Source organism: Akebia trifoliata, chromosome 9 (genome assembly GCF_017979445.1).
Source record: "Akebia trifoliata isolate Shusen 1 chromosome 9, ASM1797944v1, whole genome shotgun sequence".
NCBI lineage: Eukaryota > Viridiplantae > Streptophyta > Magnoliopsida > Ranunculales > Lardizabalaceae > Akebia > Akebia trifoliata.
In genome coordinates, this window is record NC_141383.1 from 22,475,576 (window position 1) to 22,494,159 (window position 18,584).

At 35.0% G+C, this 18,584-nt stretch overlaps 3 protein-coding genes across 4 annotated transcripts; all 3 read left to right on the forward strand.

Annotated features, from left to right (window-relative positions):
* The first annotated feature begins 274 nt into the window (after positions 1-274).
* Positions 275-3,055, forward strand: LOC147394720 (cell division topological specificity factor homolog, chloroplastic-like). The gene is made up of 2 exons (XM_086454722.1): positions 275-540; positions 2,227-3,055. Exons 1-2 carry the CDS (start codon positions 454-456, stop codon positions 2,830-2,832), a joined length of 693 nt encoding a protein of 230 aa, XP_086310848.1. The 5' UTR covers positions 275-453; the 3' UTR covers positions 2,833-3,055.
* A 2,295-nt stretch (positions 3,056-5,350) lies between these two features.
* LOC147394721 (Transducin/WD40 repeat-like superfamily protein) lies at positions 5,351-12,948 on the forward strand. 2 transcript variants are annotated; one of them, XM_086454627.1, is made up of 10 exons: positions 5,351-5,645; positions 5,736-5,866; positions 6,488-6,570; positions 6,986-7,237; positions 7,746-7,818; positions 8,638-8,718; positions 8,803-8,884; positions 11,345-11,445; positions 12,137-12,249; positions 12,361-12,948. In XM_086454627.1, the coding sequence occupies exons 1-9, from the start codon at positions 5,541-5,543 to the stop codon at positions 12,213-12,215; spliced, it is 987 nt and encodes a 328-aa protein (XP_086310753.1). In that variant the 5' UTR covers positions 5,351-5,540; the 3' UTR covers positions 12,216-12,249; positions 12,361-12,948. The 2 variants fall into 2 exon arrangements, with proteins under 2 accessions (XP_086310753.1, XP_086310752.1); XM_086454626.1 differs by lacking the exon at positions 12,137-12,249.
* A 1,120-nt stretch (positions 12,949-14,068) lies between these two features.
* LOC147394722 (eukaryotic translation initiation factor 5A-2) lies at positions 14,069-18,351 on the forward strand. Its single transcript, XM_086453194.1, has 5 exons — positions 14,069-14,286; positions 16,068-16,190; positions 16,290-16,346; positions 16,427-16,501; positions 17,802-18,351. The coding sequence occupies exons 1-5, from the start codon at positions 14,164-14,166 to the stop codon at positions 17,901-17,903; spliced, it is 480 nt and encodes a 159-aa protein (XP_086309320.1). The 5' UTR covers positions 14,069-14,163; the 3' UTR covers positions 17,904-18,351.
* Positions 18,352-18,584: the final 233 nt, after the last annotated feature.

Genomic DNA, 18,584 nt, shown 5'->3' on the forward strand with positions numbered 1-18,584 from the left:
CCTTAATAAGGGTGAAATCCTTAATAAGGCTAGGGGGACTCTTTTGCCATTGCCATAAACCTACGAAAGTTTTTTTTTTTCCTAAAAGTCCTCTAATAAAATCTAGTTTAAAAATGGAATTTGACTTTCAGTCAAGGGGATATAACCAAATCTTGCAATTTTTCAGGGGTAATCCTAATATTACCAATTTTTCAGGGGATTTACTAAATTAACCATATTAGGAAAAGAACCCGATTATCATCTTGTATGTTAATGAGGTACCCCTGTTTAGATCTGTAATTACTATAACATCCTTCACCCCCAGGGGCTCACCTGGTACATTTCTCAGTTCTCAAGTTCTCTATCATTAAGGTCTGAAAGGCAGTACAGTACTCAGTTTCTTGAGCTATAAACAAAATAGAGAGTGATAGAGTAGATGAGAAGCGTTGACTGAGTTCGCAAAAGAGGAATAAAATGGCGATTTCTGGAAATTTGAGGGTTTCTGCAACTTTAGCTTCTAATTCTGCACACCCCATTCGACGCTTCCCTGCAGTTTCAAAGGTTAGATCTTTTGTTCCTTAATCGAAATGTTCATCTATTTTCATGAATTTTTTGTTTCCATTTAAACTGAAGAGCATGATATTCGAGTATAAAAGGCATCTTAGCCAGATAATTGTCGATTTCTCATCTGGGTTTTGTTTAATTTGACGATTTGGGTTACCTTCCAAAAAAAAATAGATGATTTGGGTTGGTAAAAGTTGTGTTTTTTAAGAATTAACTTGTTTTAGCTTATATCTGAGGTTCTACTTGTCGAATATTTCTTCAAGAATTTTGTAAGAATCTCCATTAAAAACCAATTTCATCTTCTTTGCACTATCTATATAGGATGTATTTGTTCCCTTTCTATCCTGCCAAACTAAGACATCCATTGAGCTTAAAATTACACCAAACTATACCCCCCAATTGAAGTGTTGTTCTTGTAAGGTTTTGTTTTTTAGGGCACTTATCTGTTTTTCACAAATTCTCATAATGGGTAATGATCACTTCTACATGGGTGCTTGAAGATGTCTGGCTTTCAAACCATCTTGGAAAATTTTGCAAGTTGTGCCTGAATCAATAAGCTTTTGAGTACTTGAAGATATCTGACTACCCACCACATAATAGCTAGTCAAGCTTTGCTCAATGTAAGAGATTCCGAAAATTCGGGAAAAAATCTATATGAAATGAATTTTTTAAGCAATAAAATGGGTGCATTACGGAGTTAGGGTTTTATTCAACGATTAATTTGGAGAATTGCTGATTAATTCCATGAATCACTGATTAATTTGGTGAATTAATTCGGCAACCCTTTTCATTCAATTTTTCCTAATTTTCTGGAAATTTTTTTTGATGATTTTGTGGCAGTGGAAGTGCCAACTTAGTTAAGTTGGTAAGACGTTGTGGAATGTTGTCCCACATCCTAGGTTCAACCCCATGGAACCTAATTACACCATACTAACTACTAACCTTTTTTACCTATCAAAATATTTTGTTTGGTTGTTATACTGTTGTTGGTACTGCTGTTGAGGTGGTGCTTGTGCTTGGAACTATTGCTGAGCTTGATATACCCTCAGTGTGTGCTGTGCTTGAAAAATCATAAATGCTCTAGGTGCGGCCGGTTGTGCCAGGTAGAATGGTGCCTGAGCCGGCTGAACATAATTCACTTGGCCATACTCTTTCCTCTTCATTCCATTCACTATCTTCTTCTGTCCTATACCACTAGACGAAGTTCCCTGCTGATTGGCTGACCAATCAAAAATCAAACCCATCTTCAGACCGTCCTCAATCTGAACCAATGATGTGAAGTTCGCTGTGGTATGCTCTATAAGATGGGTATAGTAATAAAGAAAATAACTAAATGGTTGAGAATAAGTAAAAGTTGGGGCGCCAATAGAATCTTCTTGCTAGATTTGTACTTTTTTGGTTTAAGATTTTATGAGCCTAATCATGATTGTAAACAACTACCGAAAGTGTTTGAATAATGTTTTGTAATGTTGAGATATAATTTGAACCAAACCTTTGTAATGTTTGAATGGTGTGTTTTAATCTTTAATTGGGGTGTAATAAGTAATAGTTGGGGTGCCAATAGCAGCTCTCTAGTTTTATCAGGAAATTATAGGGCAGTCTACTATCAACATTATTTACAAATTGTCAGATCCGATTGCGACTTCTGGACTCATCTTTTTCGAATTTTATGCCATCTTGCAGGTAGGATTTAGTGATTTCCTTACCAGAAGATCTAATATCTTCGAAACAACACACAAATGGCCCCACCTACAACTTGAAGGCAATAACATGCAATTCCATTGTCTTCGTTCTTTTGGGATCACTGGGGACAACAATCTCTCCTCCAAACCCATAAATCAAGAAACAGAAGGCTTTCTACTAAGTGCCATTAACATGAGCTTCTTCGAACGTTTAAACTTAGCATGGAAAATTCTATTCCCACCACCAGCAGTGAGAAGGAGCTCAAACGCGAATATTGCCAAGCAACGCCTGAAGATGATACTCTTCTCCGATCGATGTGCAGTAAGTGACGAGGCAAAGAGGAAAATCGTGAGCAACATTGTACGTTCTCTATCTGATTTTGTGGAGATAGACTCGCAAGATAAAGTCCAACTCAGTGTGTCTACTGATCCAGATCTTGGGACTGTGTACTCCATCACGGTGCCTGTTCGGCGGGTGAGGCCTGAATATCAAGAGTATGAAGAGTATGGGGCCATAACAAATATTGAGTACAAAGATACAGGGGAAAACTCTGGCTGTGTTGATGTCAAGTTTGATTTCTTCCTTCCCAATGAGAAAAATCAGTAATTGCTATGTTGTTTTTTTTTTCTCATGTGGAAAAACATAAAGAACAACACCAGGTCTAGGCTATAAGATGAGAACTGTCTGATGGGTTTGAACCATTAGGTGTATATATTCTAAGTTTGTTGTAAGATGATGGAGGTTTTACTTGCTTTGAATCGTGTACTTCTAATCTGATTGTATGGTTGTTGGCATGGCATTACATGTATTATTGACCTTTTTGCTTGTACAGGAGCACTCTGCACTCTCCCTTTTTTTATTTATTTTTTATAAGTGGCAGATGAAGTGATTGTGTGGTTTGGTGTTTATCAGAACATGAAATGTCCGTGTATCTTGCAGGGCATTTGGAAAGATAGAAATGCTAGACCTCTTGAAGGAATAATGTAATCAAATCAAGAGTTGGTTCTTTCGATTCTTGGTCTGTTATTCTATTGGTGCAAAGTCTTCAAAGAGTTCAAAAGGGTGTTCTTCGAGGATATTTTGATTCGGTGAGATAGTATTTATAATCTTTCAATTGCTTAGTTTGTTGGTTGGTGGGTCACCTTGACCACTCATTTGTTGTATTTCTTTCCCTAATTAATATTAAAAAAATGTCCATGTATCTTCCTAAAACATGTCGGTGCAATACCCATAGTTGAAAATGCTTAAACAATGTCGAGGAAGTTAAAGAGTAATGCAGCTACACATATTGTGAAGGATTATATGAAATTACTTGATGCAAGATTGTCCATCTTAATGGAGATAATAGATGGTATGTCACAATTAGGCAAACGCACGGGCAACATAGAAAGTGACCACAGAGTCCTGAACAAGAGTGAACATCCTCGAGGATGACACCCAAGGAATACTGATGCCTTTTTAAGGAGCAACTCAATGAGCTGAACATCGCGAAAGCTAAGGAGCCATCCCCTATCCATGGGGCAGTGGAGATCTTCAAGGTGACTGTTTAGGTTGCTGGGTTGCTCTTTCTATGATGCATTGTGGTGGCAATTTTTCTCTCTTTGGAGACCCCATTAAATCACGTCGATTCAATTTTAAAAATATTGGTCGAACCAAGTTTTGCTCAAAAAATCCGTAGCCTGCCCAAAACTCGAATCAAAATCATGGACCGAAACCTATCTGAATCGAAACCGAATTTGATTCAGTTAAGTTTTGGTCTTAGTTCCTTGAAATTGGACCAACCCGAACTCAAATTGATTTCTACCCGAACCTAAACCTTAACTGAAATTTAAAAAAAAATCAATTTTTTTTACCATCCCAGCTGCCTCACAATAAAGACACCCACCATTACTCTGTACTTTGTAGTTATTATATCATCTCTCTATATACATACACTCATGACTCATCATGAGCTCTCTCTACATCAATATAAATTGCAACTACCTCATTTCAAAGTTTCAAAATTATTTACCTATATTAAACAGACCCATATCCATATCCAAATCGAACCCGTAACTGATCTTTACCCGAGCTTATAGGAGTCGGTTCTGATTTTGTATGTACCCGAACCGAATCCGAATGTACAACCCTAGTCAAACCCAATCTTGACCCACTAATTTATCTATCAAATTACCCACCCATCCCTTTCACGTTTTGGTGAACAATTATTTGAGAAACTCCAATTTTTGACCTCAGTCTTCTCTTTTACACAAATGTAAAATGACCTAAAGACCCTCATCTTCATACTCTAACAAATAACACTTGTTTTTTCTTCTCAAAATTATATCATTTTTCAAGTTCTTCAACCTATATAATAAATGACTTTAAATCTATTCAACCTTATTTTCAGTCCATTGTTTCCAACCTTACTTAACTCCCTTAAAAAAATCCGTACTTTTTTTATATTAAAAAATTATGTATCCCACATATATAATTTACCCAAAAGATTGAAGATAAATTATTTGAATAATAAAAATTAAGATGTGTTAATAATATCCGCCATGAAATTGGTGATGGATCAATCATCAATTTTACCTTCCTCACAATCCAAGATTATGTTTATCCCCTTATCAAGTGAGTTGGTTTTTGTTGGACTAGCCTTAATAAGTTAGTAAGGATTTCACCCATACAAAGGGTCCTTGGGTTCACCTTGTAGCATCTAAAAACATGATATGATGTCAGGATTGTAGAGGATAAAATTCTATGAACTTTGAAAAAAATTCAAAAAAATTATTTTTCATCTTTGAATTTTAATTTTAAAATTTTGGAGTTAGGTGGAAGTTTGGTAATCGTCCATTTTCAAAAATTTGGATCAAATTCAAATTTTATTTTATTTTTTTTTGAAAAAAAATAAAATTGTATCTAAATTTTTTAATGAAATCTAGAGTCCATCGAGCAAAACGACATTTAGTAAGGCTTCAAAAAATTTTCCCTTACTAAATTATTCAAATTTTTTTTAGAAATTTTCAAAATTAAGGGATTTTAGTTTCATGTTGAAGATAAGGGTATTTAGGTCATTTTTACAGTAGTTTAAGGATAAAGAACGAGGCAAAGGGACATGTCATTAGTTTCAAAATAGAGGGGCATCTCAGATATTCACTAAAATCGCACTCTGGTTTGACTTTATTTCCAGGCGGGAATTTGTACTCTAGGGCACATCAGGTCAAGTTCGAGCTCAATTTCCCTCGAATTTGAGTTCAAATTCAGCAAAGCCAGTATCAAAATCTCATTTGATTTCGTTATAATTCACTAAATTCACTCATTCGAATCCCGAAATGAAGGAAACTTGTTTGAAGATCAAACCCCCAATCAGAGACGCCATTTCTAGAATCAGATTTGCTCCTCAATCAAACAATCTCCTTATCTCATCCTGGGACTCTGTAATTAGTCTCTCTATCTACAATTTCACCTTTCGTGGCGTTTCTTGTTGTTTCTCGAACTATAGCTAATCATGGAGTTTTCATTTGCAGACTCTTCGATTATATGATGTCGATAGTTCTGTACTTAGGTTAGAAGCTTCCATGGACGCGTCACTTCTCAATTGTTGTTTTCAGGATGAATCTTCAGCCTTCAGCGTCGCCTCTGATTGTTGCGTTAGAAGGTTTGTTGTTGATTACCCATTCTCCTTTCTATATATTTTTTTTCCAGATTGAAATATATTAGAATCTTAAGAAATGGAGACTAATGGAGGATTTTCAGACTACTTGTATGAATTTGTAGGCTTATCCATGGTTTCAAATCTCTGTTTGACGTCTCGTTCATGGACTCAACTCGTACGAACAAGATAAACCATCTGACTCAGTTTACTATTATTTATTCATATATGTTTATATGAAAATAATTATAATTTTGTTTTTATAAAATAAGGTAGATTAGAAGATGTTTTGTCATCAAATCAAATTTTATTAGATAATATGTAATTAAATTCAAAATTTTATTTTAATTAAAAAAATATACAAAATCCCAGTTGACTCAGCCGAGTCTTACTGAATCGAACGAGATTTTCATCTCATTTATCTTGCAAGATTCTGCACAATTGAGATTTGAGACATCCGTCTTGTTCATGGACGATGCCAAGATGACTCGGGCGGGTAATCTCGGTCTCGGACGAGATTTGAAACCATGTTGTGTTCTCCTTGTTTGTCTATAATTGTTCAATGAGGTTATAAGTTGATAATAATCAGACTATTTGGTGATTTATTTGGGTCTGTACATGTTTTAGGCATGACTTCGATTCAGGAATCTATACTACAGTTGGAAACCATGACGATTTGGCAACATGTGTTGAATATTCTGAGGAGACCTGTAAGTTACTGGTTCACCAACGTTGTGACATTTTCCAAAATCCGATGATTATTCCTTGCTGTTCCTGCTGATTGAATATTACCCATATGGTTTACATATTTGTATTCATACTGTGATAAATAACAAATGAGTTTATAACAGACTTTATTTGCGTCTTAAAAGTTTTATGTAGTTTCAGGTTCCTCTGCCTACATGACTTCTTTTTTAATATAATCCACCCATATATACAATTATATAACATTAAATAATGCCTAGAAAATTAATAAGAATATCTGTAAACACTTCTTTTGAAACTTAGTTGGTGTCACATATGTGAAACTCGCTAAGCTAAAAGTTATGTTGTATACTTTCATGCTGCACACTGCTGTTATATTTTCATTTATTGCACAATTATTACGTATTGACTTTTTTGCAGGTCAAGCAATTAGTGCTGGTCTGGACAAAAAAATAATGTCATGGGATATGCGTATGGTAAATGGTGTTGGGCGCTCAAAAGTTGTGGGTGGAGAGGTGGAGTCCATGTCACTCTGTGGGCTTTATGTGATTGTTGCCATTGAGACGTCCATATATATGTATGACTTGCGTAACTTGGAAGGACCAATTCAAACAAAAGAATCATGCATGGACTATCGAATAGGATGTGTTCGCTCATCTCCTAATTGCAAAGGTGTTATAATTATTTTTATTGTTTTTCAATTTTTCTTGGATAAACTTATCCTTGTTTCCCTACTAAAGATCTCCTTTTGGGCTCTTCTTCTATTCATCATATAAATGTATTTCGCAAATGGCGAGCATCAAGGATGTAGTTTCATTAGTTTGATGGCACCTTTCAAACACTTAATGTTCCTTTTGTTTTGCCAATTTGCGGATTCCACATTTATTTCGTTTTATAGTTCATACCCTTTCATGCAAATTCTGTCATTGATGCATGCTATGAGTTTTCTCTTTTAGACACAAAATGCCCTTTGGATTGAATATTCTTTGATTAGAATTTTTGCTACCTCCCGCTATTTGTAAATTCTGATTGGTGGCATGATGGTTTTCTAGATGGTTCAATGAATTTTGGTTTCCAGACCTGTTATTTGATTCTCTGTTATAACAATATCAAAGTTCTTTTAATATATCTCCATGGAAGTTCTTTGAGTATGTTTTACGTCTGTTTTGTCTTCATGAAGGATATGCGCTTGGATCAATCGATGGTCGAGTTGCAGTGGAGTTTCTCAATCCATCCGATGCAAATGAAATGCGGTTAGTTATCTGTTCTTGGTGGTCCAAGTTTAAATCTCTGTATTATAAGTTTGCCTGAAACTTTGGAATGGAACCTCCTTCCATTTGCCCGTATAAAGTCCTGGTGTTTATTTTCCTTTTCTCCATTTTATTGGGCCTAGTGTCAAAGTAAAGCCAAAAGAGGATTGTTCTAAAAGGTACCATTGAAATTAGGCCCCACGGATAGTTTTCAAGGGATGGTAATATAAATTGTCGTGGACATGTAACGCATGTGGGTGGGACTAAACCCGCCTCCCCTATGAAAATTTCAACCAAGTGAATGACTTTAAGCATCCAACCGTTTGCATTCCTTTGGATGTCTCAAAAAATGCGAGGAATAGTCCATAAAAGTTGTACAGGATGGAGTGCTGAGTGTTGTTCCAAACGTCCTAACCCCCTAGAACCCAACTTCACCTTGCTAACTACGACCCTTTACCTATAAAAAAAAAGATACAGGATGTATGTTTACTATCAGCTTGATTTTTTTTTATACAAGATCTCATAAATAGAATCCATTAAATGGCTGGTCTACATATGCCACTATGCCATTGCTAGATCATCCCAAGGGGTCTACCTTTGGTTTCCTATTTAACCATCTGGGTATGGTTACTAAAACATTTACTAAGCTTCATTGTTTGGATGTCAATTCTTGGTAATTTTCATTAATTTTGCCCAACATCTGACACATGTGTATGTTATTTTCCACTTGAAGACCATTGGAAGTCCTACTATATGTTTAGTCTGAGCTCATGTTGTAATGACAGTGATATCCATTCTATATTTATACATGATTTATTTCAGATGTCTTTTCCGGTGTCTTCCAAAATCAAAGGATGGGAGACATCATCTTGTTGCGGTGAATGACATTGCATTTAATCCAAGGTATGTTTTCTTTTCTTTTTCACAAACTTGTGGCTTATTATTGTAGATTAGGTCAACTTGTGTTGATAGGCTTGGTTGATTTAGTCGCTATGGTGCCTTTGCTACTGGGGACGATGAGGGATATGCTATTATATGGGACGCTCAAAGTAAGAAGAGGCTATTTCAGGTATTTTGTTTCCTCTATCTTTCAGTTCTAATAGGGACATGTATTCAATGTGTCACTCACATGACAAAGAGGTCTATAAGGTCATGACATTTTCTTTTAGCTATTGTTAAACACACAAATAGTGATTCACTATGTCAGTAATTAATCATACTCAAGAAAAATAGTAGTTAGAGAGGTATTATTAAAACAAGGGAGGGAGAAAAAAGGGGGGGGGGGGGGTTGAAGAGGAAGACAAAGTAGAAGGGATGAATAAGGAAACAATAAAGTGAGGCCCGCACAATGGTTGGATGGGACATTTGTCTCTCACAAAACTGTAGACTAGTGGATACACGTGTTATAGAGTTCGCCCGTGCCTAGGGCACATGGTTCCTCTTTGGGATTAAGGGGGTAAAAAAAGAGAAAGTTATGGGGTACTATTAAAAATTTTGGAGGTTAAGGGGTAAAAGATGAAAAATAATAAAGTGGGTTAAAGGAGTAAAAGAGAAAATATAGTAAAGTTAGAGGGGGTGAATAGGAAAGGCTACTAATGGACCCTATAAAAATTGTAACTGGATGGGATGTTTATCCTAATTGGACAGAAGTTTGTCCCCCACAAAAGTGGGTCCTATATTTGTGTTTTATTATATAGACTAGAGTTCGCCTGTGCCATTCTCTTTGGGATTAAGGGAGTAAAAGCGGAAAAAAAAGAAGTTATGGGGGATTGTTAAAATTTTTTGAGGTTAAGGGGTAAAAGATGAAAAACAATAAAGTGACTGAAGAGGAAAGGCAATAAAGTGAGTCTCACAAAAATTGTAGTTAGATGGAATATTTATCCTAGTTAGTGGAAGTTTGTCTCCCACAAAAGTGGACCCTGTAGTTGTGTTTTATTATATACTAGAATTCACCTGTGCCTACAACACAACATGGGCATCCTCTATCAGGTTAAAAGGGTAAAAGAAAAAATAAAATTGGAGTAGGTGGTGACAATTTTAACACAACCCGTGAACACGACACAAAATTAGTGGGTTTGAGGTATTATTGAAAATTTTTAAGGTTAAAGGGGTAAAAGATAAAAAACAATAAAATGGGTTAAAGTGGTAAAAGATAAAATATAGTTAAGTTATAGGGTTATGAAGTGTAAAAGAAGTAAAGTGAGTCTCACAAAACTATAGCTTGATGGGAGGGTTAAGGGTATAAAAGTGAAAAAAATAAAGTTGGAAGGCCATCATTAAAGAATTTTAAAGTTAAAGGGGTAAAAGATGAAAAACCAATAAAATAGGTTAAAATGGGTAAAAGAGGAAATATAATAAAGTTAAGGGGATAAAGAGAAAAGGCAATAAAGTGGTTAAATTGGGTCCCACACAAAGGTTTGTGTCTCACTACTATACCAACTCAGTTGTGTTTTATTTTATATATACATAAATATCGTGAAAAAGCCATGTTTGTCGCTTTAAATTATTTGATAACAATCCACCCTAGTTTTTGGGAATATCATTTTTTTTTTTGCTTATCCACTATATGGAATTTAAAAATTATCTATATCCCCTGAAAAAAATGCTTGACTCTTTTCTCAAACCTCTTTGTATCACTCAACGGGATGGAAAAGATGGACATAAAGTATCTAGCAAGCTAGGTAAAACACTTTTAATTGAGTGGCCTTCCCCTTTGGATGTTTATACCATTCTCATCATGGCCAGTTTTCTTTCTAACCTCTCAATGGTATGTATCCTTTGATCTTTATGGCCTCCCAAATGTAATCCAAGATATGACGAAAAGAGTTTCCCAATTTGTCACCCAAGGAAAATCCCACATATTATCCATTATTCCCAGATGACTCTTAACTAAATTAATATGGCAAAACCGAAAATGCCTCAAAGAAATTATATATTGTAAAATTTTAAGTTGATCTTCAGAAGCATCTACCATCACAATTATGTCATCCGCGGATTGAATACGGTAGATGATAGGGGCTTGATCACTAACTCTAAGACTAGACAAAACACATTATTAACATTTTATTTTTCTTGTTTTACCTCACCAATTTTATTGTTTATTTAAACTGACATGCCTTTTCAAACCACATCACACTTAACTTCTTTTTCTTTGATTGACTTCCCTTATAACTCTGTTTTAGAATTTATCCTTCAGCATTAAGCATCTTTCAATTTGTCCCAGGGAAATACTTAGGTCAGGACCAGAAAATGGGAATTAACTGTATTATCCATTGGTACAGGTGGCACACATTCTGGATATGTAACCAAATCATTCAATGGTAGGTCACTAATGCCTTGCATGTGTGCCACACATATAGAAGATTCTGGGAAGATGGCTTCTTCCATCCCGATGCCAGTATTTCCCATTTATTATTACTGATTAGGTCAACATTACCTTTTACTAATCAGTCTAGCCTCCCGAATGGTGGGTAAGGTTTCAATGATGATGATGACAACGATGATGATTCTAATCTGCTTCCATCTTTAGTTTCCTAGGTACACCAACAGTGTATCGTCCTTATCTTATAATCAAGGGGGACAAATTTTGGCTATTGCATCAAGCTATACATACAAAGAAGCAAATGAAAGGTTAGTTATTACTTCTCTAACTCTATTTCATTTTATATGATCATCACTTGGTGGGAATTATGATGTTGCATGTTTTTAAAATTTTGGGTTTGCAATTATCATGTTTTACTTATAAAGGTAGTATTTGGAGAGTTGGCTTGTGACATGATGTGCTAGGATCCTTTATGAATTGTTGAAAATAAAGTAACACGTGAGGATTTGAGTCTTAACAAAGCAGAAGATTATATGACGAAAATGAGACAAAATGGGAAAATCAATCAATTGGAACTAAGAAACGGGATTTTTGAGATGAGGAATAAATCATGGATAAATCCAAGCGATCTTTTCGTGTATATGTAAGCTTTTTGATGCTACATATTGGAACAGAAAAAAGCTTTAGGAATAATTATTAATAAATAAGTTTAATGGCTTCAAACTTTAAAAGGAAACTTGCAGCTAAACTTAACGACAAAGCAATGGTACGATACATGGCTTCTAGCCATGAATGTAAAGACTAAATCAACGTAAATAACATCAGTTTGAGGTTTATCATTACCCACATTGGAAGGTTTAGTGTTACGTTTTTTATTTCTTAGTGGATACTTCCTAGGATTATATGTCCTTTTGTGGTTTAATTGGCATGAACAACACTTTATATACAAGAAAGGGTTGAATAGCTATAGCATGAAAGTGAAATTCATTTTTTTCACAGCGAAGGACCTCCTCAAATCTTCGTATACGAAATGGATGAGAACGATGTGGGATCATCTTCAAGTGGACGTTTCAAGTAGGAGAGGTCTTTGTGTGATGAAGTTGGCAATGAAGGTGGTGATGTGGACTAATATATAGATGATATGAAGCAGCTCTATTCATTAGTTGCTTATTTTGACGACTCAGTGTATAGCAACTTGACCATTGAATTAAATTGTTTTGCAGGCTCAACATTATGGATCCACAATTCAAGGTGCCGGAACCCATAGAAACCATGTTGTTAAAGTTCCTCGTGAAATCATTTACTGGCTCTCTATTGTGATTTTTCAATTTTCAGTCACTCTAACATTCACCATGAAGTTACATTGCCTTTCTTACTGAGGTTAGAGCTCACAAAGCACACGGGTCTGCCATTTTGTCAAATGGATTCTTTTTGTGGAGTGTCGTTCAAGTGTCTTAACGCCTCAGCAAATATGATATCGAACGTAATTATTGTGCAACTACTGAGAAAGGAGACAGATTGATAAATGGAACTGACAGGGTAACTGCACAGCTGTAAGATCAAACATTTCGTGATCTCTTAATTAATGTAACATGATCCGGTTTTTGTTAGTTAATACTATCTAATTGTCATTTTAGTTATTAAAACACTTGTAAGTCTGTCTTTATTAACTTGTGTGAGTTATCCAGTAGATTTAACTGAAACACTCTTGGGCTTGTACCGGGTAACACAGGACCAGATGAAAAGCAATCTGGTTCGGTTAGGCTTGTAATAGTTGCTGTTTGGTTTATTAGTTTTATCAGTTTAAGGTATTTCTATGCTTCTTGGTTGCTAGAATCAAGCATTTGAGTATCTGTGATTCCTATATTTGCTTGAGTTGATTATTGCTTCATGATGGATTGGTGGAGAGTTAATTTTGAGGTACCCATCTAGGTTTTGAGGAAAATTAGAGAAACCAAATGAGTTTCAAACTGATTACGTACCCCTTGATTTTGGTCTTCCACGATATAGGAAAATGTCTAAAATGCCCTCGTGCCAAAACATCTTGCCAAAAAGCCTGGATTTTCCCACAAAATCCATCTTCTTTATCCTCTTGGGCCTATGGGGTAAGAATTTTGTTAACCTCTTAAGGTCACCCACCTTCAACGACTTATAACAAATTTAAAAAAATAAAATTCTTGATTTTTCTTTCCCAAAAACCTCCTTTAGTTCTTGAGATTTTAAAGGGTATGTCTAGAGTAATTATTATATTTCTCTTGGATATACAGTTGTTTGTCTTAAAAGGCAATAATGTTTCAAATCAAAGATATTATTAAAAAAAAATCTTTATATTACTGTAAGTAATAATTTTATATTTGTTAGTGAATATTGTTATTCTATATTAGGTTTTGCAAAAAACCAATTATACATTGATAGTTATCTTAAAATTTTAAATTAAGAACTAATTTAAGAAGGATTGAAAACAAATTTATGGATTATACACCAATCAAGATGAAAATATCATTCGGAAATATAAATTTTGAAGAGAGAGAAATTGAATTTTTTGAATAAATATTTTCTTTTGAAAACCTAACTCGTTGTGAGTCAAATTTCGCCCAAAACTTTGGACAAATCCGCACTATGGATTCGCCTTATCCACCACCATGGCCACCTGTGGGCCCTAGAGCCACGTGTAGATTAGATAATTCGCCACGATAAATATTCTCTGCTATCAATCTTTAATGATTTGCCGGAAATGTCCCTAATCGATATGTACGGTAAACCCTAGCAGCCCACGTGCGAGTTTTCATCATCCTAGATCGCAAAAAATTGTTTACTTGATCTGATCGAACGGCTGAAAATGATCCGTACGTAACAAATTCTGTACACCGAAGTTTCTTGGAAACCTAGCCCCTCCTCCCTTGTCTTCTAAGTCCTGCTCCTGCTTCGTAGCCTTATTTGTAGAAAAAAAAAAAGAAAAGGTGAGAGTTCTCGAGCTCTGCGACTCTCTCTGTATCCCCCTCTCTGCAACTTCGAAGCTTTCAATCATGTCGGATGAAGAACACCACTTCGAGTCGAAGGCCGATGCGGGAGCTTCGAAGACCTATCCTCAGCAGGCTGGAACGATCCGCAAGAACGGATACATCGTGATCAAAGGACGAGCTTGCAAGGTTTGCTTTGCGATTTTTGTTTCTTGTGTTAGATCTGAACTTCTCTGTCTCAGTTTTGATCCTTGATGTTCTGTGGATTTGATATTTTTGGTTCATATGTAACTGATGACTATGTTTTGTGTTGATTTCGTAGGGTTTCATGGATTTAATCTGCTTCTCATACGTCTCTGTTATTGTCTATCGTTCTTGATTTTGTTTCTTTTTTAGTTATTTTGATTCTATTGTTGTAGCGAATTGGTTTGGATCTACGAAGATGCTAACTTCGAACCGCATTTTTTTTTGTTATTGTACGTAGTGATACTGTTTAGCCTGAAGATTTGTACTCTTTTTAGAGGTTTTTTATATCTTTAATCTGAATTTCCATTTCTCGTCGCTTTGGTTTGATCGATTTTCTAACATTTAGATTAACTTTTTATAATTTAAATCCTATTATTTGGTGTACTAAGAGTGTCTCTTCAAATCGTCGAGTTTTCTGGATCTTTTATAGTTAAGGATCCGGTTTTGTTAGTTTTCTAGGGTTATGTATCTGTGTGTTTGACGCGTCATCTACTCCTGTGTTTTGGTTTCTGAGTCTGTATACGTTGGCTTTTGATGAAATTTGTATTTAATATCTTGATTTCATTATTATTATTATTATGATCAGGGATGGAGCCAGGATTTTGCCCATGTGGGGGTAAAAGTGGCAGATTTTTTTTGTTCACCACTAAAATCTGTCGCAATAGCTCACTAATCCATAGACTTTGAAAATAATCCGCCTCTGATTATGATTGTGTGCTTTGTGTTGTTAGTATTTGGAGATGTTTCTTGATTAATATGCATTTTTTGGCTACATATTATCTTTCTCAACTAGTTCTTTTTGGGTGTAAGATTTAATAGACTATTTTCTGTGCATTATTTGTTTGTGGACTCTTCATTATGCATCTTCTATTGTTTATTTATTTTTTCCCCCTCTTTTATGTGATGTTTCATCTACTCACTCGGTTTGCAGAGACTAATTTTTGGAGATTTTGTTTACATGAAATGCATTTGTGGGATGTCTTTGGCTTGATGGTTTAGTTCCATCCTTGAGTATAAGAAGAATTCGTAATGAGAATCATTTAATCAATTTACTGACATTAGTAATCATGTAATACGTGTTCTTGCACTAGTAGATTTGGGATGGTGGTTTAGCTACTTTGTTTGAGTAAGCATGGCAAAGCCCAAAATTTAGGTGTTCTTGGCTGTATTTGAAATGTTGAGAAATGGTGCTCCTGTCTAGGGTTGGCAATGATCTGAAATATACCCGATGTCTGAAGCAATCTGATCCGAAAAACCATGAAAAATCGGATCTGGATGTACCCCAATCTGCTTCGAAAAAAATCCGATCCAAATATATTTCTAATGTTTTTTTGTTATTCTTAATTTCATATAAATATATATAGATAAAACATTTTAGTCTTTTTGGTTTCCCTCTATATTTGTTGTTGGATAAGTAGATTTTTTTTTTTTTTTAAATTTTATGATTATATATTTTCTAAAATTTTCGAACATTGATAAATTGAAAATAAGGCATTTGTTCAGATCGGATTGGGTACATGTTTAAAAATTTTCAGATCGGTATTGGAGTGGTATTGATTCTGTTTCAAACCGAGTCCTTTCTCTTTTTTTTGTTTTAGTGTTCTCGTATTTTTCTGTTACTGTTTTTGATGTATTGAGAAAGGGGGCTTCAATTTTTTTTCCCTTGTAATTTACAATTGTAAGGAGTTCTTATTATAATCTTAGCCTTGTGTTTTCTGATATAGGTGGTGGAGGTTTCAACATCCAAGACTGGCAAGCATGGTCATGCCAAATGTCACTTTGTCGCAATTGACATCTTCAACTCCAAAAAGCTTGAAGATATTGTGCCCTCCTCACATAACTGCGATGTTAGAACCCCCTTTTGTAGCATTTCTTGTAATATTCTCCCATTATGATGCATTTGTATCATTTCAGAACATTAACATATGTTTGTGCTTGCATCACAGGTTCCCCATGTTAATCGTACTGATTACCAGCTGATTGATATATCTGAGGATGGATTTGTAAGTGCAGTTGTGTTCTTTCTATGTTGCCTTACTCATTTTACATCAATGTTTATTTGATAATATGATTGATGCTCCAGGTGAGTTTGCTGACGGAAAATGGAAACACCAAGGATGATCTGAGGCTCCCAACTGACGACAACTTGCTTACTCAGGTTGGTTGAGTAGCCTTGCTTCGAACTAATAAGTATCATTGGCTCATTTCTTTTTCTTTACTGGTCTGGTTCAGATATTTGTATAGTCTACCTGTGTATTGTAGTCATTTTGATATTGTCACATCCGTTTTGGTGAAATTAAATATTAGGTCGACTACAGCCACGGGTGCAAAACCTTACTTCACCCACTTGACCAATAAGTAAATATTTAAATCCTTGGAAGCTTTTCTTAATCTGATTTTCTTATTTTTGAATGATCTTATACTTTAAAATGTGTGCTATGCTTCTATTATTGAATGTACTGCATAGTTTTTGTGATAAAATTTTGTTAATTAGTTTTATGTAAGAAACACTAATTTTTCTTTTTTGCATACGTATAACTACCGACCAATTGTATGCTGTTATGCATTTCTCTCTTTTTTGGGGTTTCATATGTTTTGTTTATAATTCCTTATTTATTGCTTCATATCTTCATGTTATTGTCAATTTTCTTCTACTTTTTACTTGTAGGATGTGATGGAAATATCTTGAAGAGTTTGGAATTAGAGACTATTTGCACTGGATGATTTTCACACCCAAACCAATGCATATAGATAACTATAAATTAACAAGGATTTTTAGTTCATATCTTTAGGGGGAATCCTTATTGCTAGTGAAAGCATGGAAAAGCTTATGATTACATGAACTGGATTTTTTAAGACTTCATGTTGTGTCGAATGGGTTTCAAGAGTTCAAGATGTCTAAGATGGAAATCTTCTATACCTGTTGAATAAATAGTTAGATAGGTTAATAGGAATGTGGAAGGGGGGGCATGTGTTTGGTTCTTTGGTCAATGAAGATATCCTAATAGGTTCTCACCTCCAATTCACCAACTAAATACCAAATTTTGTAGATGCTTCTCCCATCCAGCTTAGATTTCTTAGAGTATTGCTATAGCTTTGAGATGGTGTTTGGTCTTGTCCTCTCCAAAAGTAAGGTGTTTGGGGTCAGGATTTTCCTAGAATGATTAAGTTAGCAAGGGGCTTGGGGTTATCAGGACTTTCCTAGAATGATTTGGGGCTATGTGGCTGTGGGTGATTGGTCGAAATATGCTTCCAAAAATTTGGCTTGAGAAAGTAGTTTATGTGCACATCTTATGGAAGCCAAACAACAAAATAATCTTTTTTTTTTTCATTCTGTACTTATGTTATTTGTGGCATCTTCTGAAAGTTTAGCCTTTTCTCTGCAAGCGTGATAATTTATTTGCCTTGTAATCTAATACTGAACTGTTTGATGTTATTCTCTTTGATATAATGTTTAGATCAAAGATGGTTTTGGAGAGGGGAAGGATCTAGTCGTGACTGTGATGTCTGCCATGGGAGAGGAGCAGATCTGTGCTCTCAAGGACATCGGCCCCAAGTAGTGTTTCTGTTAGTTCAGACACTGTTGCAACTTCAGCTGGAGTTTTTCATCTCAAGCTCTTTATGGCTTGTGGTTTCAGAACATAGACTATATATAATATAATATAATATAATATAATATATAGTTAGTAGCTTTCTTCATGGTGGGTACTACTATATGTACAGTGTTAGTCTACAAGGAACAGATACTTCACTGCTTGGTTCTTGGTATGCTGTGGAGACTCCACCCATCTTTAAAAAACTTTTTTTTTTTTTTAAAACATTTGCAACTCTAAAATTTGAAATTTTATATAGAAAATAGAATCTAATGGAAAGACTATTTTCTTCCTTTGGTGGTGTGTGGACCTGCTAAGTTCCACTACAAGATTGTATATATACCACAACTTTTAGCATTGCTACTTACGGTTTTCAGCTTATAATGCATGGGAATTGTTTTTATTTTTATTTTTATTTTTATATTATATGTTGTTGGTAGATTTTGCTTAAATCATGAGAAATTGTTGTATATCTTTGATAAAAAAAGAAAAAAAAAATGTGGTGGTAGGGGTTCGGGATAAGGTTTATGTACCTTTTTCGTAAATTCCCCTACTTTAGCTTCTATCTTTTGACACCTTTGGGCAATATGAATGGTTCATAATTTGATACAATACAATACAAAAGTCGGTCTCAGGTTACATAAAGGA